Source organism: Artemia franciscana, unplaced genomic scaffold (assembly GCF_032884065.1).
Source record: "Artemia franciscana unplaced genomic scaffold, ASM3288406v1 Scaffold_1467, whole genome shotgun sequence".
NCBI classification, from domain to species: Eukaryota; Metazoa; Arthropoda; class Branchiopoda; order Anostraca; family Artemiidae; genus Artemia; species Artemia franciscana.
The window spans coordinates 12,880-39,685 of NW_027062840.1; the positions used below are offsets into that span (position 1 = coordinate 12,880).

Consider the following 26,806-nt stretch of genomic DNA (forward strand, 5'->3'; position numbering starts at 1 on the left):
ATATTGATCATTGTATGCATTGACATATTACGTTTTAATTATGTTTTAAAGTTTTTTCTCATTCCTGTTTTATGCTTAATGTTTAATTAAATTCGGCTCCCTTAGAGCTTGTGATACTCTTTCGAAATTATTTATCATCATTATCTTCGTTATTTAGCATTATTTTGAGTAATTTTCTCAATTTCTATGCTTTTTTTATTTGCTTTTTTTTAAATGAATTTCCCCCCCTAAAGAAAAGTTTTCCGACTCCACATATGTCTCACATCACACACATGCGTACAAAACTAAAACGAGAAAGCAAGAAAGAGCAAACCGAGCCTCACCTTCACAATGGATTAGCGTGTCTGGAGCAACAATCCAATATGGACTTGGGTCGGTGTCTACTACTTTAAATTCAACTGCCCTCATTCCTCCTCTAACTATGAAAATATCGCCTTTCATAACTGGTCTGTAGGCTTCCAAGAAATATGGCTTAAGGTGAAATCAAAAAGCGAGCTGAAAAAAAAAAAAAAAAAAAAAAAAAAAAAAAATACCGATCCATTAAGGAATGGGGCAAAATACTACATAAGAAAAACTGAGTTTTCAATTGTAAACTAACTACATTATTACACCAACATTACGGACGAGTCAACAGCAAAAGACAAAGAATGCCGTTAATTGGCAACAAACTGGGTAAAAAAAAATTGAATGATTAAAATCGTTTAAGAATAAATGGAAATTGAAAGGAAATATAAATGTATCACGTATATATATATATATATATATATATATATATATATATATATATATATATATATATATATATATATATATATATATATATATATATATATATATATATATATATATATATATTATTAGTTAATTGATCAACCCTCAGGAGAATATTTTTAGAAAAAGTAATTAGGCTATCTTATTTTCTTGTATTTATCCTTTTATTTGACTATTGAAACACAAAAAAAAAATCATTTTTACTATGATTAAAAATTTCCCCTTTTTTTCTTAATTTGGACGCAAATTTCTTCTGTTTCTATTTCAGCAAACATGGGCTTTTTAGTCGAGACTATTTAGCCCTTTTCCTTTTGACCCACTCTGTGAGTTGAAATAAGCTACTGCAATGGTTGCTCCTTATTTATCTTGAATCTGCTAGATATCTTGCAGTAAATCTTTTGATTCTAGGAGTCTAGAAGTTTTATATTGTTTTAAAATGTAGAATTGTGAGAAAGAGTCAAACTTTAGCGTAAAGAGCGGGACGTTGAGGAGGGGACAACCCCTTTCATATACGGAATAATTTCTGTTCGTTTTAAATTTTAATGTCGCTCCTTACTTACAGTTAGAAAAACTTGTTTTTTATTTAATTATAAGAAGGGATGACATTCTTTATCCATGTAGGGTGTATGTTGTCGTAGCTACTAGCAGCCTTAGCCCTAATGCGTTGTATTGCATTATTCAGTTCATGAATTGTGAATAGTTGGGTTATATACTCTGAGCCTGGATGAGGCTGGTATATGGGATTAATGGAAATTCGGAATTTTTTCGTTTCGTTAAGAAAACTTTTCGTTAAGAAATATGTTCATGCATAATTATGCAGTTTTTGACAGTAGTAATCACCAAATTCGAAAAGAAGAAAAGAATATATATATATATATATATATATATATATATATATATATATATATATATATATATATATATATATATATATATATATATATATATATATATATATATATATGTATATGCGTGTATACATGTGCGTATACGTAGTATACATGTATATATATATATATATATATATATATATATATATATATATATATATATATATATATATATGTATGTGTATGTATATATGTGTGTGTATATATACGTATATACATACATGTATACATATATATGCGTATATGTATGTATATACATATATATATATATATATATATATATATATATATATATATATATATATATATATATATATATATATATATATATTCTATGGATATTCCATGGATATTCTATGGTAGCCACAGCATTTGGCTGGGTAGAGAATTTAATGTGGCGAAACCCTATAGGCAAGTGTATTCTCCTGATGAACCCTTGTGTTGGGTTGTTGCCTCTGAATTATTTGTCTTTATTGTTTCTATTGTTTGGTAAATGACGACTTATACTTATTGACGACATGACTGCCTGTCCATGGATTATTCTTTATGGTTGATTGTGTATGGTTATGCTGTTTGACCTATGTAATTGTAGGGATGAGTAGGGTTAAGGCCTCATTCAAGTGCTGGTCTATATTAGTCACTAATTTAGGAAAACAGTTTTCCTTTTCTCCTTCTGTCTCTTTCATGTGTTTTATGTTTTTTTTTTTTTTGTGCTGTTGCATTGGTGATTTCTTTTTTCATGATATATATATATATATATATATATACATATATATAAATATATATATATATATATATATATATATATATATATATATATATATATATATATATATATATATATATATAATGACCTCCACGTCAGACATATTCATTGTACAAAGTTCATTGTACAATTTCCTAGTTATTATACAGCTCAACAAAACTCCTGTAACATCTTTCATGTTTAGCGAGAATGGGAGTCAGTTTGGGATTTTATATGGGACAGTCTATTGCAGGCGGAATGGTAGGGTTCGGGGTTGATAATGAACATAATCGGGGAACAGAGGGTCTTGGTACCGAAACGAAGGCACTGGAGGTTCTTTCTCTGGGCCAACATGATAAGCTTGAACTTCACCGTTGAACCCTCCCTTCACCATTTAAGATTCCTAGTTCTCGCTTTTGGACATTTTCAATCATATAGATATGCTCTGAAGAAAGACTGAAATGTCACACTGGACAAGCAAACTCGAGTTTTGGCCAAATAAAAGAACAATAAAGTTAGAGAAGGCCCCTAGGGGGACAAGAAAATTTTATCAGAAGTTTTAGAAGGGAAACCGAAGGGGAAGCTTGTTTGAGGATGTTTTGAACACAGACGTCCCACTTCAAGTCAGCAGTAATTGTCACCACAAAAAGTTTAATGCATGTGACAGAGATTTTGGGAGAAATGAGGTTTGTGAAAGTATTTCTCTCCGGTAGGATTGTGATCTGGGGGGGGGGGGGGGGGCAAGTTACTTTGAGTAGAATGGGGTTGGGTGTTCTCTAAGTATAGGCTGTATTTGCTTCCAGAGCTGCAAATGGATAAGGTATAGCTTTCTCTGCAGCAACTTGAAGCGTTAGTGCTATTTTTTTATATGCAGGGCATAATGTTTTACTGGAAGAATCATAGGTGCCTTTGCAGTTTGTGCATGTTGGCTGATCGTTTTGCATTAAGCATTCCTTTGGGGTGAGAATTCTTACATTTACTGAAGGTTTGCAAGATTTCACAGTATTTGTTTGTTGAGTGTCCCAGTTTCAGACATTTTTGGCATTGAATTGGTTTTGGCTTGTAAGGCTTGTATGGTTTCATTAGTCAAAGAGGAAAATGTGGCCTGGGATATTGCTTTTTTCTCTAAGTGTGTAGGAAAAACTTGCTTGATATTTGGACATGAGCATCTGGTTTGCCCAGTTGGATGACATCTGCAACCGGGATTGGGTTGCCAGTTCTGCCAGAAAGCCCTTCCTTTAGCGCTTGGTATTCCTGGAGGAATTATACACAACTATTTTAGTTGAATAGTGATTTGAGGTCCAGAGAGCAGACTTTATTGGGATGCTAAGAAGGTTTTTTAAAGTTCGGTAGTATCTCTTTTGATTTAGAATCTTGGAAGCTATTAGCAAAGATCCACCACGGTTAATGTTTAATGAAAATTTGATTTTAACTAATTAAAAATTGCAACCTTTATTAGTTATCTTATTTATCTCAAAGGGGGTTTCGGGAGATATTTTTATGTATGTTCCAAGGTCTGGGGAGGACGGGTTTAGTGCATGGGGAGGGGAGTTGTTTTTGACTGAGGAGTTTTTTTTCCTTTTTTTTGCAGCTCCACGTAAGGACCTCTTGAAAATTATTTTCCTTTTCATCATGGAATATTACATACGCCTCCACCTCCATTATTGTCTTATCCCTTGAATTTGACTCATCATGTAAGCTTTTAGAGACTTGACCAGCCAGAATGGAGCAATGTGGAACTTTTTTGGGAGTGTTCTACGCATTGCCCGTGTGAACAAGCTTTAATGCTAACAAAAGGAAATTACAATACAAGACCATCTGCATTCTTGTTGAGGGAGGTCTTCACCATCTACAAAAAAACACCACAGCGTGATCCAGAGTGATTTGGTGCACGACTGGCTGGTTTTCTATCTGGTAACTCGAGATAAATATACACAAGAATTTTTTTTTTTTAAATTTCTTAAGATGTTACACTTGTCGAAGGTCCTTACCCAAATATCTGCTTTTATCTTTTCACCTCGTTTTTACCACTGGCTAAAATCACCCTGTTTTTCTTCGTTTTGCTTTTTAACTATGTTTTTTTATATTTTCTCACTTTTTCGTCAAACATTAATTTTGACACAGTCTCACTAGCCTGTATTTGTTCAATAGCAAATGTTTGTAGTGCCCAACTGATTTTTGAAAAGCTCGACTAAACAGGAAAAGTTATCGCTTGTTTCTTCTCACGATTCAGTGCAGCAACGAGAAGAAATTTTACATAAAGATAAATCTTAATAATTGTATACCACCAAATCAAAAATTATAGAAAACCCTGGTTCTCAGGTAGGAACAGGCCAAGGAATGAGCCAAGGGACGAATTTTTTTTTTCTCTTTCATGTCTTTGGTATTGTAGGATTTGAAAGGGCATTTTCACACAAGTTCTTATTTTTTCTAAGTGGTTAGCATTCCATTGAGCTGTATTATTTTAAACGTTGATGGAAGACCTTGAAATGTGGGGAACCAGAGGACATATTTTCAAAACATATTTTTATAGTTTGATATGCTTCAAATCCATCTCGTGGAAAAACTATATATTTTGTATGATATGAAAAGATGTGAGTGTAAACTTTAAAACTGAATAACTGAAATCAATAAAGACACAAATAATTAATCCAATTAAATGCCCGACACAGAGTCAATAAAACTAAAAGGAGCAAAAAATACCGCCATGAGGAAGGGGGTGAGGGTAAACCGAAAGCAACATTAACTAAAACAATAAACATGTTTTTTACAGTAGGGGGTAGATGGCGTCCTCAATATTTTTAGAGGCCCCTCTCCTTCAAGAAACTAAAAAAGAATGACACAACAATACTATATATATATATATATATATATATATATATATATATAATATATATATATATATATATATATATATATATATATATATATATATATATATATATATATATATATATATATTGTATTAGTCAAGCGATTGATATGGTCTTATTTATAAAAAAAAATTCTGGTAATATGAAAACGTATGCATTGTACTAAAATGTAATAATTTTTATCCGCCTGAGAGGTATTATTCATAATGAGCAAGTAAAAAAATTGGGCAAAATTAATCAGTGCATTCATAGCGTATGCAATAACATTGAAAAGAGCTATTAGGCCCCTGTTCAGCAGAAATAACATTTATCGATTTTATTTTCTCTTTTTTTTTTTACAGGGATGTAGAACAGTCAAGGGCTAATTCGCCGCGGCCCCAATTCAGTACAATTTCACATGCAAAAATTTACTTAAAATGTTTGATTGTTTTTTACTCAATTATTTAATTTGTAGTCGAAGTATTTTTTATTATAAACATTTTTCGGCCATGAAGAAATCTATCCCTGGGCTTCAGTCTTGGCGCTCAAAGACCTAGTAGTTAAACAAGTAGTTTATTATGAAACATACAAAACATCGTTTCCTTCTTAGTTCTTGATGAAAAATCTCGAACTTTTCTTCGTTTTGGCATTCTCACTTTACAGACGTCGAATCAAATGACCTTGATCCTTGTTTTGATATCAGATTTATAATTATAGGATAGTCATCTAACTTTTTTAGTTCATTATATAAAAGCCCACCCAGCCATGTATATATCTATAATTAGAAAATAAACAACAGAAATTCAATTTTTAATATGCAGTTTTTGCTAGTAGAGGGCACCAAATGTACAGAAGGTAAAACCTGTGAAAGTGCCGTTATCATTGGAAATCAACACATTGCTAATGTTTGAATTTTTCGTGCGAAAAACTTTATTAAATCACTTTCACGATTCAAAGTGGCAAGACAGAGAGAACTATGGTACTGCCCTAAAAATTTTATGCCAGCCAGAAGAAAAATCTTCGAAATTCTAGTTTTCGGGCATGGGAAATAGCGTCTCTATTTTGATGTCTTTTTGTATTTAAATAATTTTACACTATTACTGGTATTAACAATGTCAGGGGTTTGACCCCCCACCCTGAAATTTTTGTCCAACTCGTAAAAACGTAACAAAATACATATAACAAATTTTTGATTCTTTTTAGATTTTCTTTCTACTCCTCCCCTTCCCTCCAAAAAATCATTGATGGCGGTCTTGTAATAACAGTGTAAAATACCTTTAATATTGCTAGTGTGATAGTAAAAAATATTACTAAATGCTCCAGCTCGTAGTTTCAAAGCCTTACAGAAAAAAGAGGAGATAATAAACAAATGCGTTTAGAGTACTCACCCTGTAAGTCCTTCAACAGTATCATCTATGGGAAGAACATGAATTCTTTTGCCATATTTGACCTCGGGGCATGCCTGAACTGATATCACATCTCCAAGTCGAACCCGAAGATTATTTCTGATGACTCGATTCATGCGGATCTTCTCATTTGGCACTTCTCCATCCGAAAGCACAATACAAATTGTCTCCTTTCTTTTCTTTCCTTTGACTAGAACTGTGTCCCCTTTGAACAGATTTAGCTCGTCCATTTTGGCCTATAAAACAAACGTGCCAGGTTTCAATTATGTGGCAGGATTAATCTTCTTTTCTCTTCTAGTGCCAAATCATAGTATCTTTTTTCAAACAGATACCCATTGCATTACCTTTGGAAAAAGGTTAGTCTCCGACCTCCAAGACTTGTCAGAGGCAGTGAAGTCAATCCACGAAAATGTTCAAAAGAACTAATAACCTTTGTTCAAAAGGACGAATATCGACTGTCATTATATCACAAAACATATTGAAGTCATGATATTCTGGCTTGAAGAGTTAATTTTGCATTATAATACCTGAAACCCAACAAACCGACAAGGGCGGTAGGACTTGTGCGAAAAGCTCACAAAACATATATGGTTTAAAATTTAGATGAGAAGGAACACATCTAGTTTCAAAATTAGATTGGAAATTTAGCACAAATTTAGATTTTTTCAAATGTAAGTTAAATAGTCAATGTTAATTTCAAATTCATAAACTTTACCTAATTCAGATGCTAAAATAAAATTATTCAATGTCATACCAATCCTTGCAACAACTACCATGCAGCTCAATGTTATTATGTAATAACTAATGGAAACAAAAATTAGAAAAACAGGAAGAAATGTATGCATATGTCCTCAATACATCCTTCAGACCCTAGTGTCAGACCCAGCTGTAAGAGACCACATGGTTTCAGAAAAAATAAATAGGTGAGAAAAACTAGCATTTTGTCAGACAGCAGTAAACTATGGAAACGAAAACAAGTAAATATTTCCACGATAACCTCCGCCAAGGTTTCCTCAGTACTCAAAAAAAAAGAAAAAAAAATCTAACCTTTTGAAATGAATTGTACAAGAAGAGAAAAGACACTGAATCAGAAAAATTATTGGATTGGGCGAATATTCTTTGCTTAGCAATAGTTTTTGCAAGCCTCCAATTTCGATTTTCATTAGATATGTGGGACAGGTTGTCTTAAATAAAACTGGGGGGAAATATTGATTGAATCTTTTAATATTAAAACGAAAAAAGAAACCACCAACGCAACAGCACAAACACATAAATAAACATACACTATAGAAAAAACAAAACAAAAAAAAAAAAACAGAAGGAGAAAAGGAGTAGAAGGCCACTTACAGTAGATATTAAAGTTGTCTCCTTAAAAGAACTAAATGATCAGGGTTCTTAAAAATATGGAGGGCCAAAGCAGAATCAAAATTGCCATTTTTATTTTTAAACCTCAGGGACTTTGAAGTTTTGTGTTCATGCAAGTTGTTTACTTGCAAGTAAAGTTGTGCAAGTTGCAAGTGCAAGTTGTTCATGCAAGTTTTGTGTTCCCCAAGTTGTTTACAGGTTCTATCAATGTAAAACTTTCCATATGAACACGAGACACTGTAGACACCACCACCCAGCATAAAATCGTTCTTATCCTTTCCCGAGTGGAAAAAATGTTCAACTATTTGTTCAGCTTTGAAGGAAAAAGAGAGATTATGCTTTTTTTAGATTTTCCAAGTTTGCCACTGAGTTTCGAGATGTATGGTATTGTGGTGAAAGTTTTGTTTTCGATTGTCAGAGTAACTGAATCAAGGAGGACGGGCTCCCCATTTTCCTGTTTTACCTTTTTTTTTAATCGTCTATCTATAATATTTTCAATAAGGTTGATTGGATAGCAATCGCAAAATGGAATGTTCAAAATATTAAGATATCTATGCTGAAGATATTCTATTTTGCAATGACTACTCAATCAACTTTATTGAAAATACCGTAGATAGACGATTAAAAAAAAGTAAAACAGGAAAATGGGGAACCCATACCCCTTGATTCAATTGCTCCAACAATTGAAAAGAAAATTTTACACTGAGGACGGCTTGGCGGAGATCCTTGTAAAAATATTTGCTTGTTTTCGTTTTCATAGTTTGCTACTGCCTGACAGAACCCTCGTTTTTTCTCACATAGTTGGTTTTATTTTTCATCCATTACATCCTTCCGTTTCTTTGTTTCATATTTCAAGAAAAAGTTAGTAATAATAAAGAACATTACTATTAAATAGTTTAAAATGTTTAATTTCTAAAAGTCCAAATGAGAGACTTGCGACATGAACAAAAAGATGGTTAGGTATGTTAACGCTTTATATAAGAAACTGCTTAAAATTTAATGATCATTGTCCTTTTCTAAATTTATTAAGTATAATCTTTACTTGATAATGAAAATGACTTAGAATCGTTTTACGTTTCTTGAGACATGCCCAAACCACAAGCTTTGACAATGTTAGAGTGATCATCAGTACGAGTGAGCACTTTATCAGTGTACATCATCCACATCATCTGTCAGCGCATCATCAATGAGAAACATCAGTTTAACGATCACTTTCGAGAATTAAAAACTTTTCCGAGATAGTAAATTATGCACACTCCTACAAGAAAAGCAGGGCAACCAAATAGGTTACATTTTCCCTTTGGCACTGCATATTTTACAAATAAACGATCACCTTGATACATGTTGTAATAATAACAAAAGAACTAATAAAAGATACCCATTAGAAAGAATTAAGAGTTAAATAATATTTACTACGAAAATTCCCGAACAATTTTCTTAAACAAGGAGTATGATCAATATTTTTAGATTCTGATCAAGATGGTTCCAACTTCTAACCTCTCTATTTAGCGGGGGCGCCAATTCACGAGAATCCAGGGGAGGGATGAGAATTTTTTCTTTACTTTTTAAAATTAACATTCAAAAAAAGTATCCTTCAAAATCTGGGGGTGGAGGGCAAGTTTTCAATAAAAATACTAAAAAAGCTGTTTTCAAAATCTAGGAGGGTGATCAATCCCTTTCCTCAATTGAGGATAATCCAATAAAGGTAACAGTTTGTAATAGTGTAAGCAGAATTTTCTACAATCAAGAATGATTGAGACTAGCCGTTTATAAGTGGACAGCAAACCTCAGTTGCTTATCATTAAATAGATACACACTTCAAGCCTATAAGAGGGGGTTTCAGGATTCTTCAGGGGACATTTTCCTCCCAAAATGCATCTAAAGCTACATAATACAATCAAGTATTTTTTTGTGGGAGGGGTGCTGTATCAGCCTCACTTCTGTGGGGTACTAATGTTGAATAGCAATAGGGCTTTGTTCAAGACCTTCCCCCAAATCCCTACTTATAAAAGCCCAATAAAAAAAAGATGGCAATGGGACATACAAAAATGTCCCCGCTGCTAAAAATAATTCATCTTCTGCTCAAAAGTCTATACTAGGGATCATTTTTTGTTCTTCAAGAACAAATTTACCAAGTGATCTAGAAAGAAAAAGCTATATAGACTTGCAAGTAAGATCAGTTCATATTAACTTGAATAAATAGCCTTAAATGACTTTTTAATGAATAGTTAAATTAAACAATACTCAAAATAAAAACTGATTGGATGCCAATAAAAGAATTATTTTCTATGAAGCATTGTGTCGTTTTTTTCGTTCGTTTTTATCTTATTATCATATGTTCCTGTGCTGCGATAGGATCATATTGTTGATATTCTACTCCCTAATTTTTTTTTAAGAGTATTTATTGTAGCTCCCTAGTTTCTTAAAGTATTAACTGTAGCTTTGACCTCCCACCCTATGATCTCTTTTGATCAAGGCTGTATCAGGGACTCCGTAAGGGGTTACTGGGTTTAACCCCCCCTGAAATTTTGTCCAAGTCATAGAAACATAACACAATCAATACAAACAGGTTTTGACTGTTTTTTTTTGTTTGGTTTTTTTATACCCCCCTCCCCCCTCTTAGTAAAAAACCTGGATATGTGCCCTTGACACCAAAAATGATTTGTTGTAATATAGCCAAATATTTGTTTATTCTTTCTTCCTACTAGCTATGGACCTCTTGCTTCAAGATTTATTTCTTTGATTTGGACTTTCTAATCAGTCCATCTTTAATTTTGTTTAAAATAGAAGAAAAGTAACGATACCTGAGACAAGCCTATCACAGAATTGTCATCATTGACGGCATCTTCAACAATAAGTCGATTTGGACGGACTTTCTTAGAATCCAGAATGGCTGTGGCCAGATCATCTCTATAAAACAATATATGATTATTATTAGCAAAATTGAAGATAACAAACCCATTTTTATTATACATAACATTGCACTTATGCTAAAATTCCAGCAATTGTCACCTTCACATGCAGTATCTGGAAAAATACTAAGTTTGGAGAAGGATCAAACTGAGTTGAGAACTTTTTCTGTTATCCATTAAAGCAAATAATTTACGAATATATTTTGAAATTATTCATTAGAGATTCAACAATATGCAAAGCATAACTGTGAACAGGGGGCAGGGCCCTTTTCAAAAAACAATATCACAAATATACACCTATGTACAGCTAAAATTTAAAAGTTTGATAGCATTTTCTAGAAGGTTTTTGGTATTTTGTGCTAAGATATACAAAATACTAGGCTACAATTATAAAATTTCCAAGATATGCCTACTATTACTATTTTTTAGTCCTAAAAATGAACTAACTGAAAAGACAAGAAGCTTTTCAACAGAAAATAAAGTCTCAACGTTTTAAGTTTAAAACTTGAAATTAACAGAAATTACTCTATATATGAGGGGGACTGCCACTTCCTCAACCCTTGCTCTTTGCATTAAAGTCTTAAAGTTCTGAGAAGTAAAAATACTTCTCATTCGGCAGATCTTGGGCTTGAGTACTTCTCACTCAAGTATTGTGTAGTCCTTCTAAAAGAATTACGACTAAAAGCCCAACTTTAGCATGGAAAGCAAGGGTTGACAAAGGGGCAGTCCCCTTCATATATGCAGTAGTTTCTGTGTGTATAAATTTTTCAGTTGAAAAAAAAAAACAACGTTTTTTCCATTTATTTTCAGGCTGTTTTCCAAATAATGCCAGGAAAACCCCTTGCCTCCCCCCAGAAAAGATTTTCTCCAGAAAAGTTCTTTACCATGAAAAGGCTCACCCCCCCCCCTCCCAAAAAAAAAAAAAATTCCATATATTTCACATAGCAAAACTATATGTGAACAAGAGGGAAATTGTATAGTCTGCCATCATCCCCAAAGGCATAGTTATTAGACTGTCCAACTATGCTGAATCAACTGGCTATATTTTGATTGGATATCTTTGGGAAAAAGAGACATGAAAGAGAGGCTAGTTGCTCTCAAATATTTTTGTTCACTTAAAAAGGAAACTAGAATATTTGATTTCAAACAAGCCCTATCCCAATTTTCCCAGGCTTCTTCTGAGTCATGGATTGAAAATGTGGTTGTGAAACTGACTTTGCAGGATGAAAAGTTTCTAATTGGCTGTGTATACTGCAGTTCCCCTGCCCCTGATAGAAACTTGTGTGAAATTGCCCTTGATAATCTTATTTTGAATGCTAAACCTATAAGAGCTGATAACCACGTAATCAATGGGCATTATAATATGTCTGACGTTGATTGGGTTTAGGATATTGGATTTTCCACATTTAGCTCCTCATTTTTATCATCCCTAATAGGTAATTTCCTTCCACAGTCTGTTAACACTCTAACTATGAGCATTCATAATCAACTCCCCAGTATTCTTGACTTAGTCATCTTGGACTGTTGATATAGCATGGTAATATTTAACAGAACTAGTGACTGGCCTAGAAGCTCTAGCTCTAGGAGAGGAGCGTAAATGCTGACATTTCAACTTTGAATTAAAGAGCTGAAATGTGGATTTAATAATTTTTAAAGGTGCTATTGTCCAAATAAAATTGCCCAGTGGAGTGATCCCCCTTACTGCTCCAAAGTCTCACCAATGACAGTGCCTCTTTGTCCCCCTGTAAATAGTTCAAGTGATTGTGATTCCCTAATAAATTTTTGCAACCAAATTGCTCATCTTTATAGTATGCCAATGAGAATTTATGGAGGATCAAAAACCTCCCTTGATTACTCGGAATCAGAATCAGTTTTACTGAATAGTTCTATAAATACATCTTTTGTATCAATTACAGAGCAGGCACCTGTAAAGAATTCTCCAACACCAGCCATCTTTAGAACTTGCGAATGTTAGAGCAGTAGTTACAACACTGGCAAACTGGTCAATGACACCAATGGAAGAAGAAGAAATTTTTTGACAATGCTTCCAATGCCAAACAACGATATAAAGCGCAAATATTGTTTGCATAACAAATAAGTTATATAAATTAAAACTTGAAGCAGAAAAAGGGGAATATGAAGTAATTTGTCTATGTGACAGATGTCCAAAATTTTTTAGAATCCATTAGAAAACAGACACATTGAAGAAAGTGGGTAGATATTCTCGTCCAACTTAAGTAGAGGTAGACAATGTATTGCAGTTAATGCCTTCAATGACACTGATGTTAGTTGTGTCCCCCTGCCGCTGATAGAAACTTATGTGAAATTGCCCTAGCTAATCTTATTTATCTTAAAATATCTTAAATCGCATTGTCCAGCAAAATCAGGACTAAATCCTATAGAATTGCTGGTTAATGATGACAATGGTTGGACATCTCAATGGCATCCCATTCAGTTTGCCATGGCTTTGATGACCATTCTCCATCAACAGCTCTTTTAAAGGCAGCAGTACTGGGGGTAGCGACTGTTTCTTTTGTGTGCAAATTTCACAAACTCACTATTCTATTAGTGAAGAAGTTATTGCGTTGTCTAGTGGAAGCTCTCTTCTGATATAGTTTCCAACTATGCCCCCTAGTTCTGGCAGATGGGCAAAGTTGAAATGGGTTATTTGATGGAGAGTTAGAATTCAGGAGCATATGTGTCATAATAATATCATCCCTTTTACGTCAGTAAACAAGAGTTTGAATGCTAAACCTATAAGAGCTGATAGCATTGTAATCAATGGGAATTTTAATATGCCTGAAGTTAATTGGGTTGAGGGTATTGGATTTTTCACATTTAGCTCCTCATTTTTATCATCCCTAATAGGTAATTTCCTTCTACAGTCTGTTAGCACCCTAACTATGAGCATTCATAATCAACTGCCCAGTATTCTGGACTTAGTCACCTTGGTCTCTTGATATAGCATGGTAATATTTAAAAGAACTACTGACTGACCTAGAAGCACTAGCTCTAGGAGATGGGGGTAAGTGCTGACAATTCAACTTTGAATTCAAAAGCTGAAATGTGGATTTAATAATTTGTAAAAATGCTATTGTCCAAAAAACATGCCCAGTGGAGTGATCACCTGACTGCTCCAAAATCTTACCAATGACAGTGCCTCCCTGTCCCCCTGTAAATACTTCAAGTGATGTGATTCCCTAATAAATTTTTACAACCCAATTGCTCATCTGTACAGTATGCCAATGAGAATTTATGGAGGATCAAGAAACTCCCTTGACCACTCTGGAAGCACTCCTATGTTAGTTTCATAAAGATATCAAAGACTTTACTGTATACCCACCAAAAGAGAAAGAAATAGGCTAAATGCAAGTGAACTTAACAAGAGGTTTTCACCAAGCATGAACAAGCAAATAAATTGGGTGAAAACATTGGTCAAATCTATCTTCACTGAGTATGAAGATAAACTAGCAAATCATAGCAAAGACAATCCAAAAGTCTTCTAGGGACATGTGTCCTCCAGAAAACCAGCCAGGCACCTCATACCACAGATAACCTTACCAAGTGGGGATAATATAACACTCCCAACTGAAATAGCAAATGAATCTTTTCCAATTAATGTTTGTGAGGAAGACCCCTATGGCAACTTCCAAACCTACAAGCTTGGCAAGTCACTACCCTATGGCCAAGGTGACATTCACAACTGAAGAAGTCCATAAATGGTTATCTAAGATTGATATAACTAAAGTAAGAGGTCCTGATGGAATCCATCCAAGGGTCCTGAAAGAAATGGCAAACTAGATAGCCTATCCATTGGCCAACATCTGTAAATACAAGTGAAGTTGCCAAAGATTGAAGATCTGCAAATGTGTTTCCTGTATTCAAAAAAGGAAAGTGTACAGATGCCAACAACTACAGACATATCAGTATGACTTTTTTTACCCTTGAAACTGGAAGGCATTGTAATGATGCCATCACAAATCACCTGACATCCAGCAACTTATAGCCCAATGGCCCACATGGTTTTAGAAAAGCATGTCAATAGATACAAACAACTTGATGTCTATGAGGGCATTACTAAGCTTATTGATAAAAGGATACCAGTTGATTTTCTTCTACTTGACCAGACTAAGGCATTTGAGAAGGTCCCTTATCATAGACTGAAGCTAAACCTAGAATACCAGCAATTAATTAAAGAAGTTGTTGTCTGAGTAGCAGCATTTCTGACAGACAGAATGTAGTTTGTTCTTCTCCAAGCTTTTGATGGCTCAATAGTTTACTGCAGCCAGTGAAGAATAGAGTACCTCAGCGCACTTGACGTGGCCCAACTTTATTCAACAGTTACATTAGCAATGTCCCCAATTGCACAAAAGATAGATGACCTCTGATGTGGTTGACTCCAAGCTTTTGGGGGGTGGCAAATGCTGTTGGAGCAAGAGCCACTCTACAGAGAGACCTGGATAACCTAGCAAACTGGTCAGAAAAGTAGCTAATAGCATGCAATGCTAATAAATTCAATGTGCTCTTGCTAGGACTCAATAACTGTCAGCAACATTACACGCTAATGGTGAAATTTTACCATTAATCTTGGTGAAAATTTACCCACGATAGTTACTCATAAAAACTCCAAGCAAAGAATTGAGAAAGATAAAACAAAGTAAGACATATAAAAAGAATTTGATAAAGGAATCCTGGAAATTCACCCAATGTATAATTTCCCCAGACAAGTTCACACCATGGAAAAAACCCCCAGCAGAAAATTTGTCCCTGCTCCATCCAAGAATGGATGCTCACATTCCAATTACAAATACTATGCATAAACAATGGGCAAATTTTATAACTTAAAGACTATTCCCCTGGTGCTGTGGGGGGAGGGGTCATGTTATATCAAAAGACATAGTTATGATCAACAAAATGGCTATCTCCAAATTTTGATTAGACACATTTTAAAAAAAGGGGCGAGGGGGGGGGGGTTCTAGTTGCCTTCCCATTTAATTTCTGGTTGATTGAACCCTCTCACAATATCCTAGGACCAATGAGTCAGTATGATCACCCCAGAAAAAAAAAAAAAAAACATACATCTGTGATCTTTCTTCATGCAAAAAATACAAAATTCCACATTTTTGCAGAAAAGACCTTGAGACCTTTAAAGTAGTGTTTTCTGATACACTGAATCTGATTGTGTGATTTTCATTAAGATTATATGACTTTTAGAGGGTGTTTCCCCTTTTTTTGAAAATCAGAAAAATTTTTCTCAGGCTTGTAGCCTTTCCTGGCTAAAACTAAACTTAACGAAACTTATATATTTGAAATCAGCATAATAAGCCCATTCTTTTGATATGTCTATTGAAATCAAAATTCCATTTTTTGTTTTGGTTTCACAAACTGTTTGATAAAGAAAAAATGTTCTATAGATTCAAAAAAAAAACTTAAAAAAAAGTAATTAAATCAAGTCGAAATGATTATACATCCTTGAAACATATTTGGCAAACATTTAATTTAACTGAAGGGGAAGCAAAAATTAATAAAAAATTTTTAAAAATAATAATTGTCTTCTCACATCTTCATGGCACCCTCAATTAAGGAACTGGTCAAGCCAATGCCCAATAAATTTTTTGAAGCCATCACTCTCTGTTATCAATTGGTGGCCTTTTTCAAGAAGGAATCAACAATTTCAGAGGCCCACTTTTCTTGCAATGATTCCTCAAGTCTATCTAGCTTCTTTTTCACAAGACCTGTCAACTAGGTTCAGCTGCCTTTCTTTCTCTTGTTCTTGGATGCTTTGTTCAGCAGCTTGTTCCTTTGCCTTGTTCTCCACATATTCTTTGTAACCAGGCCAACTAAGCCAAAATTTCTTTAGAAATATGGAAGCTTTTGTGTATCTCTCCATATGTGTTCAATTCATCAATCATACACCACTTCACATTAAAGACTTTTTCTGACATGAAGGCTCTGTCTGACGGAAGAAATCTTCCTGAGAGAAAAAAAAAACTTATATCTTATGGAAGTAAATGGAACTTGAACTTGAACAAGCTTGGACTAAAGTGTACACTTTTGTCTATTAAAAATGTCCACCATAGAGATGATTTGATGCCAGTAATAGTCAAAAGCGGGATGGTGCTGGTTCTACTGAGTTGTTGGCTTGCAGCAATATATACTCAATTCTTACATTGTCAACACTTACTCCAAGTGGAATGTCTTGAGCAAGCACACTATATTTGATAAATTTCTAGCTCTTTTCCTTTCCATGGGATCCAGGCACCTGAGTGCTATGAGAAGACTATTAGAAAAGATGGGACAATTCTTGATTAAGTGTTTGTCAGCTGCCTTGAAATGCCTTTGTGCCCTTTGATAAAGCTCTGTCTTTCTGTCAAGTGAGTTTGTGAACATCAAACGCAAGTTTAACCTGCTCACCCACAATAGTGTCCTACAAGTAGTTGTCTAAGTTCTCAAGCAAACTCATAGAAATTTCATCAGCTGATGCAAGAATGTTGGGTTCCAGAACTCTCCAAAGCAATGAGAAATATTTTTTTTATCTTGGCATGAAGTGCATGAACAAGAGGCTTGTTCTTCTGGAATGCTTCTTCTGGAATGCTACTGTGAATTGTGTAGCAAGCTCAGCTAATGAATACACAAACTCAACTGCAATTATATCTTTCTTTTTTAGGTAGCTTACAATCTTGAGGTACTTTGCTGATGACTGAACATTCTTTGAATGTTTCTTCAATGGTACATAATTGCAACATATACTCCAAGAACCCTGGTCACTGATAAACTGCTCAGCAAACAGCAGGACCCAAAGTTAGGCACCTTGTTGAGACATGCTGAATGAAACTATTGTATGGGATGTCTTTCTTTTTCTAGCATTCTTGAAAATCCTCACATCATGCAGGTCAGCCTAGGAAAAAATGACTCAAGATGACAACAAAGTTGGGTAACATCCTTACCAAATTCCTGGAACCCTTCCACAAATGTGCTGTGTATAACATGGAGGTTACATGTTCCAATGTTCACAAGCTATTTCAAAGGCTTTCTTCTTCAATTAATTCATTTGTGACCATACCTTTTTATTGATATTAGGCACATTGCTGCATATCATTATTAGTCTTTCAAAAGATAAATTCTTGCTCCCAGTGCACAACATCTGCTTTTTTACTATGTTCTCACCAGTTGTATGTCCCATGAAATATGTCACCAGATGACAGCTCACAACTTGATCTCTTAAAGGGGATAAAAGTGTACTCTAATTTATAGCTCTTACTTTCCTTCACTGTTTGTAGTTTCGTAGTATTCAAGAACAAAGTGAGCTTCTTCTATAACCTTCATAAGATTTTGTTTACAGTGTGGGTGAAGTGCATCAGTTATCAAGTACATAGCTTTCCTCACACTCAGTAACATCCTGGGTGGTAGCTTGTCAGGGAACATGGCTTCAAAGACATCAATGATTCCATTGCACAAAGCTGCACATATATAAGATTGCAAGGACTTGAGTACCCAGATGAGTTCTAATTTATATGTAGCATATTTATCACAAAACATATAAAGAGTTTGACTTCCACAGTTAGCTAATTGGTGCTGTTGCCCAGCAGATCCATAAATAGCAATAACAGACTAAGATGGATTGCAAACCATTTCATGTACTCATCTGGCAAAGCATGCTGATTCAAAGTGTAAAAGCCTTTGCAACAGCTAAGGTTTTTCCTGCGTTTTTTGCAGTCTAAAGAAAACCCCTCATCACCAATCCTACAATATTTGTTCGTCTTTCTGCCATTTGTGTCTTCATTAGTTAACTAGGAGCAACAAAATTTGCAGTTGTCTATACACAGCAAGAAACACACTGGGTGCAAGATTTTTACTATCTGAATATTCCATCCATGGTATTTTCCTCTTCTTACTCAACCTGTTATGAGTTTATTAACTAACCTTTAGAGAGAAAGAGTACATAATTTGTACCACAGGAACGCCCAGTGCATCCACAGCTTCCTATCTAATAGAATCCAGATTGTTGCTGTACATGATGAAAGAGAGTGACTTCATCTACTCCAAACCAGTTCATGTTAAAAGTGGTGTCCCCCAAGAGACCAAACTAGGACCAACACTGTTTAACCTTTACATAAATGATGCTCCTGATGTGGTCAAGAATGGCTTGGAACTCTAAGCAGATGATTCCAAACTCATTGGTTCAGCAGCCTCAACAGAACATTGCTTTTCTCTGAAAAAATATCTCAATAACCTCTGTCTGTGGGCAATAGCCTGGACACTTGAGTTAAATCCACACAAATGTGAAGTCCTGCATCTCAGTAAAACAACCCTTGCCATAGTTATCACATGGTTAACTCTGTAGGTGTCAATATTTCCATTCACAGTGCTAAGGAAGAGCATTATCTTGGGGTGACCATTGACAATAACCTTAAATTTCATAGCCACTGTTGGAACTAAGCAGCTAAGGCAGATGAGGTCCTTGTTTGTTCAAGCCTTCAGTGACAAGTTGCCAATCAAGAGTTATCCAGACACTTTACACAGCCTTTGTTTATCTGCACCTTGAGTTTGGCATGTCAGTTGCCAACCAGCGCTTTAATTATGACATGGAGATACTTAAGAAGGTCCAATAAAGAGTAACCAAGCTCTCTTTTGCCAAACAACAAATCTTCAACAAGCAGTGACTAAAAAAGCTTGACATGTCTACCCTAACATACAATGCAAAGAGAGGAGATGTCATCCTTGCATTTAAGATGATGACCAGTGACATCATTAAGTGCATTTTGATCACAGTGAATACACCAGATCACAAGGAAACCCCAAAAAGCTGCTTAAAAAATTTAGCAGAAAGCATGAGATGTTCAATTTCTTCATCAATTGCAGTGTTCCATTGTAAAACTCACTCAGCAAATCTACCTTGTCAGCCAGATCAGTTGACAGCTTCAAGATTGATGTGAACCACAATTAGAGCAGCAAGTAATGAAAGACTCACCTGGACAAACCAGTATCATCCAGCAATGTCTATTAGATGTGAATGCTCAGTTATGGCACTGTATGCAAACTGCTGCTGGTAACCTTCTACCACCTGGCAAACTCATCTGAAGTTGCTGTTGTCTCAACTTTAAACTGTCCAGAAAATGACTGGTGTGGGTCAGTCATGCATCTGGAGGGTTGCTGCTACTGAGTGGGTTTAAGTTGCAGAGTTTACACCACCTGAGCCACCCACCCTTTCAGCATTCAAACACATCCGGTCAGCAATACACCTAGTGACACCTAACAATGAAAGCAAGCTGTCCTTTATATATGTAAATAGTGATGATCCACTAAATGAACTGTGACATGAATATTGACTCAACATTACAGGTTCTTCAACCTTAGTCACTAGAAGATGCAATTTAAGGTAATAAAAGTCAATTAAAACAAATTTATAATGGTATGGTTCATTTTATGAAGCTCCAGCAAATTATATATCCTTGAATGGTACTACAATATGACCAATTCATCCTACCCATCCTATAGGCTGATATTACTCTCTATCCTTGAACAGTACAACAATGTGACCAATCCATCCACCCACCATATAGGCCATTTTGTGATGTTATTAGCTGCATATGTTTAAAACAGTTAACCTGGGCCACAGACAAAGTTTCAAGTCTTCTGCTGCTTCTTTCTAAACTGCAATAGCACAACTAAGAGATCAGTACAACAAGATTTGTGGAGAAGCTATATATTTGTGGAAAAGCTATATTATCTAAAGAGAGTCTTTCAAATGTATTATGCTTCAATTTTCAAATATACCATGTTCCCAAATAGAAAATTTTGGGGGAGTTGAGGGACTTTCTGCATAAACAGGGACCTGGAAGAAACTTCAGCCAAAAAAGGGACCTTAGAGACTCATTCTGAGCCCTAAATGTAACTTTTGCTGCTTGATATTTATTTTATAAACCACTAATTTAAAATGTTTTTTTTTTAATTGTTAGTCAAAACAGAGACCACATTAAATTTACAATTACAAATTGCTCCCACTGGGCTGCTTATAGTGGGAGATGATTGGGTCTAGGCTTGCATTGTGTCAAGCTGTAGTAAAATAGAGGCAGTTAAAAAAGTAATCTTTATTTTTCCAGCATGACAAAGAAAAGTACTCTTTCCCAAACAGATGTCTTTTACCCTAGCTAATTCTATATCTATAGTGTACACACAACTCTATTGACAGCTGACTAGACTAGTTGGCTGATTTAAACTAAAGTTTATACATAGTGGGATCTTAAAAGCCAACTAATTAGCTAAATTTATGATGTATATAGAACCCTATTAATGGCTGACTAGTTGGCTAATTCAAACTCAAGTTTACATATAAGCAGGATCTTAATAGGCTATCTAACTTGTTAGCTAGTTCTATAGTTTATATAAAGCTCTATTGATAGCTGACTGACTAGTTGGCTAATTCAGACTGAAGTTATATATATATATATATATATATATATATATATATATATATATATGGAACCTAATACCTAACTGGCTGGGTAATTTAAAATTTCTATAACTATACTGCCAGTCATATTAGCCACCTAATTGACTAAAAAATTTCTATATTTAATATTTGGCTGTGTTCATTTTTATATATAAGCAACACTGATTATATTAGCTGTGTAGTAGATAACCATTAGTCAATGTCTAAATTGATTAGTAAAGGTGTACATAACCTACTGTAGCCTTAACCATTCCTTCAATGTACAACTATGCAGAAGCCCCAAGAAAATCCAGGTAATTCTTACCCCTTCTCCTTGGGATAATATTAGTCTAAAATTTAGGCCACACTTTATTTGAGTTCAGTCAATAGCCTGATTGCAGCATAATCTTGACAAATCTACAGTTCAGTTGAAGTGAGCCTCCAGCTCACAAGTGGAAAGCAACAAAGTCCATTTAGGTAAAAACTAGCCTAAATACTCGTTCTTATAATCCATTTTCAGTGGATATTCCTTTGTAAAAATCTCAAGTTTAAATATAGGTAGGATCTTAACAGGCTAGCTAACTTGTTAGCTAATTATATAATTTATGTAGAACTCTATTGGTAGCTGACTACTTAAGAATGAATTTTAAATATATAGGGAATCTACTAGCTAACTGATTGGCTAATTTAAGCTTTCTATAAATACACTGCCAACCATGTTGGCTGTAGATTTTTGTTACATAGAAGCAACACTGATTATATTAGTTGTGTAGTGGATAACCATTAATCAATTTCCAAACTGATTAGTAAAGGTATTTAATTTATTTATTTGAAAATCCATCAATCATATGAAATGAAAAAGACAGAGCACAAACCTATAAATATAAGAAAATATATAAGAACATATCAGAAGAGACTCAACTAATAAAAGGGCAAACAAAATAGCACTAAAATGAATAAAACGAAAACAGATCTATTGTAAAAGGAGATTATACCAATTGTGATTTACTATTTTAATATTGTGTCTTTTGATTAAATTTTCAACTTCAGCATGAGGGTTGGTTATGTGATACTTTTTAATGAGGATTGAGTTTCTGTACCAGGGAGGAAAACATAGGAGGTATTCAGCAAAACAGAAGAAAAGCGCACAGATCTTAGACAGTTCAGCCTTCACGAATAGTTTCCAAAATGGTGCCAGATACAGAATATGAAGTAAAACAGTAGCATTGTACAGGCTGGCAAGGAGGGGGCAGCTAAAACGGAATTTATCAGAGACTATGGAAGCATACAAGCTGGAGATTTGTTGGTTGGGGTGTTTGATCAGTAGAAGACGTGTATGCCTTAGGGATGAGCCAATAGGGACTCTGAGGTAATTTATGTGGTCTGCAGTATTCACAAGATTTTCACCAAAAAGCAGTGAAGGCACGTGTGGTGTTTTTTGCCAATTGAAGAGAACTATCTTGGTTTTCTCAGTGTTAAAACTGAGGCCAAGTTTTAGATATTTGGTTTTAAGCATTTCAAAAATGTCAGAAGCTTTTTGCAATGTTCTACTTAAGTTCAAGACATTGTTGGCATAGCATACTAAGGAGGTGTCTATAGAGGAAAGAATGCATGAAGTTGGGCATTTATCTTATGTTTGAAGAACATAATTATTAAACAAATGAGGGGAGGAGACAGCTCCCTGGCAGGAGCTCCCTTTCAAAATGGGGATCAATTTTTTATGAGGCCAAGGAGGCAAATTTTTGTCAGGAGGAAGCTTTAGGTGAATGGACAGCCTCAAGTACATATCACATAGGGATCATACTATGCAGGGATTCAGACCTTGTTGTGAGGCTTTTAATAACATTGCAGCATGTATGAGTGAATTGAATGCACAGCTGATGTCATGACTAGCTAAAGCTATGCTCTCTCCAGAAAAATCCGCATCAAGTAGCACACTCACTACAGCCATCAAGGCATCAGCACAACCAGTGCAGTACTTAAATCCAAATTAATTTGGTGGTGTGTAGCATTTAGTTTCCAGTTCATTAATGAATAGAAGCTCAAATAGTTTACATAAAGATGTGGCAACTGTAATGGGGCAGAAAGACAAGCATTTGATGTCATTTTTTCCTTTCTTTGGAATGGGGGAAGATTCCCTGTACAAAAGGAGGAGAGAAAAACACCTTGCATGAAGATCATCTGCATAAAAAGTGAAAGATGCATAGCAAGAACCAAACCACCATGTTTAATATGGATAGCACTAACACAGTCAATTCCGCAAGAAGACTTATTTTTCAACTGATGAATTGCTTGAATAGCCAACTCTAAACAGACAACAAAATCACCATGCAGAAGCTTATCAAGGAACTCATCCAATTCTCTCTTTTTACATGTCTTCAAGCTGGGGGTTAGGAGCAGCAAATTCAATTGCATAATAAGAATACCAGTCCTTAACAGGATTTCAGATGGCAACAACAGAGGGGTAGGCTTTGCCAAAGATACAGACTTGAAAAGAGAATTTTGATCCTGTTTTGCAAGAGTGGAATAGCTATCAATGAGAGATTTGCAGTGGAGGGAGAGCTCCTTTGAGAATCTATAATTCATAGTCAGTTTGATGCTATTAATGATACCAGATCATGGGCACCCACAGTCTTTCCATACAAAAACTGGAATTTTGCACCAGTGAATGATTTTTGGGCCATTTTTGCACCACCCCTTTACAAACTTTTACCTTAGGTACCACTAACCTCTTGGCATGAAGGAAAGCATGACAAATTTCAGTACAACAAATATTGAGACAAATTTGGACTTCTTCTTTAGAGAGATCTTTCAGTTTTTGGAGGAGATTAAAGAGAATATGGATTTTATTAAGAATTTCTTCTGTCACCAGAGCTAATAGTTGCTTATCAGCCTTAAGCCAATCAAGACAAAATTTAGGCTGTTGAGTTTCCTGGTGGGTTTGGTGACAATTTGAAGAGAAAATATGTACAGAAGACAAGACAGGAAGGATACCTACTATATAGCCTTAACCATTTCTTCAATGTACAACTATGTAGAAGCCCTAACAATATCCAGGTAGGCTAGTTCTTGCCCTCTCCCTGGGATAATATTGATCAAAAATATAATCCACACTTTATTTGAGTTTAGCCAGTAGCCTAATTGCAGCACAATCTTGACAAATCCACAGTTCATTTGAAATTAGCCTTGATCTTGCAAGTGGAAAGCAACTAAGTCTATTTAAGCAAAAACTAGCCTACTTACCCTTTCTAATCACCCATTTTCAGTTGATATTTCTGTGCTAAAATCTCAAGTTTACATATCAATTGGACCCTAATAGACCAGCTAAGTTGTTGGCTAATTCTATAGTTCATATAGGCTAGAATTCTACTGATAGCTGACTAGTTGGCTACTTCAGACTAAAGAGTAAATATATAAGACATCTAATAGTCAACTGGTTGGTTAATTTAAGCTTTCTATAAATACAATGCCAGTCATGTTAAGAACCTAGCCTAATTGACTAACAAAAATTCTGTAAGCTATGTAGGCCTAATGTTTGGCTGTAGGTTTTTTCTATATAGAAGCTATACTGATTATATTAGCTGTGTAGTGTGCATATCTTTTAGTCAATGTCTAGACTGATTAGTAAAGATATACATAAACTACTGTGGCCTTGACCATTTCTTTGGGTGTACAACTACACCTATGTAGAAGCCCCAGCAAAGTTCAAGCAGTTCTTGCCTCTCTCCCCTTCCTGGGATAATATTAGTTTAAAATTTAGAACCCCTTTGTTCAAGTTCAGCCAGTAGCTTGATTGCAACACAATCTTGACAAATCCATAGTTCAGCTTGAATCAGTCCCTAGCTCACATGTGGGACGATACAAAGTAGATTTAGGTAAAAAATACTTACCCTTTCTTATCACCCATTTTCAGCGGATGGATCTTGGTAAAAATCTAGACAGGATTCTTAAACTTTTTCTATGCTTCTATCAATCCCAAGCGCAATGAATCAGCAGAATATACTTTTCTTCTTTAATTGCATAGATTGCACTTTCATGCTCGCAGTGCCACATAGCTTGCAGGGCCATCTCTGAGAACAAAATGACCCTTTTCCCTGGTTCCAAATTTTCATCAAAACTTATTTTGACACAGCACAATTATTTGCATAATGAACTGGACCCCCATCCCCAGGAAAATCGAAAGGAAACTATAAAATGACAAACACAAATGACTTTTACAAAACCTGGGGCTTGGCCCGTTTCCCCCATTTACCTCCCAAGTTCCTCGCAACCTTCAACGCTCCGTTCATCAGCAACGAGCATATAATTTGAATCAGGTTTGCTAATCCAAGAAAAGAAGTTCTCCCAGCAGTGAAATAGCCCTCCTGAATATTGAAACCTTGCTTAAAAATTTTTTAGGTACACTCGAATTTTGAGTAACTTAATTTTGTTTCATGGAATTTTCCAAGATTAATTTAGAAGACTTTTTCCAAAAAATACATTTTTCACAAAAAAAGTAAAGAGCCATATTAAGATAAATCGAGCAGAAATAAATCCAAATAATCCTCCAAGCGTAAAAATACCACGAATCACAGCAAATAAATAAATGAAACCCAAAACGAACAGAACTTACAATAAAAACTGTTTACACTGGATGCCTTGGGGCTGCCAGCTATTTGATCTCTAGCGGCAATGGTGGTGCCAATAAAGTCTAGTAACGTGATCAAGCGATTACAAGGGTTCTACAGTTTCTTCATGCACTGGTATTGCAACCAGCGTGTGTTTGAACCGTGTACTATCTTTCTAAGGGCCAAACTATTGGCCACAGGTGTCAAAACCTCTGTCACCAATAATATCTCTCTAACTATCGCTTTGGAGGGTAAATGAGCCTTCTTGTCGTTATATTAATGACAGTACTTCTCGAAAACTCTTTTCCAACCCTGCCTGTGTTCAGGGAGAAATAATCTTGCATAGTTGAAGAACTCAACTCACTTTTAATCTCCAAAGGTCAATTCTGACAAAAAATGTTTCTGTGAACTCTATAAGAAAACTTTCTAAGCAGATTCTTAAAAGAGACTTTGCATTCTAAAAACGAACTGAAAGAAAATCACTATTTTAGCACAGAAAAAGCTTGCGTTGGGTGGGTCCCCAAAATGACTTTTGCCAATCTGCTAAACCAGACTTTAAACCACTAGCTTCTTCTGAATAATATTAGCTATGAATGACCAAGACCAGACAGACGGAAATATGTTTTAGCCCGAAAGGTTACTCCTTATCAGATTACTGGCTTGGCAATGAGAATTTAGCTTGTCCTTTAAAGTATACTGTAAGCAAGTGCAAATAGAAGGTTTTTTATCTTAAAAACATAAGGGTCAGATCCTTAACACCTCCCCTGTAAGATAAATGGCCACCCACGTGCCACGCTGGTCCACCCTTGCAAACATAAACACTGAA

At 35.0% G+C, this 26,806-nt stretch overlaps 1 protein-coding gene across 1 annotated transcript; it reads right to left on the reverse strand.

The window, feature by feature from the left end:
* Window positions 1–323: 323 nt before the first annotated feature.
* On the reverse strand, window positions 324–25,374 carry LOC136042552 (transitional endoplasmic reticulum ATPase-like). The gene is made up of 4 exons (XM_065727520.1): window positions 25,264–25,374; window positions 10,834–10,939; window positions 6,647–6,900; window positions 324–495 (listed from the first exon to the last, which is right to left on the reverse strand). The coding sequence occupies exons 1-4, from the start codon at window positions 25,278–25,280 to the stop codon at window positions 438–440; spliced, it is 435 nt and encodes a 144-aa protein (XP_065583592.1). The 5' UTR covers window positions 25,281–25,374; the 3' UTR covers window positions 324–437.
* Between the last annotated feature and the right edge of the window lie 1,432 nt (window positions 25,375–26,806).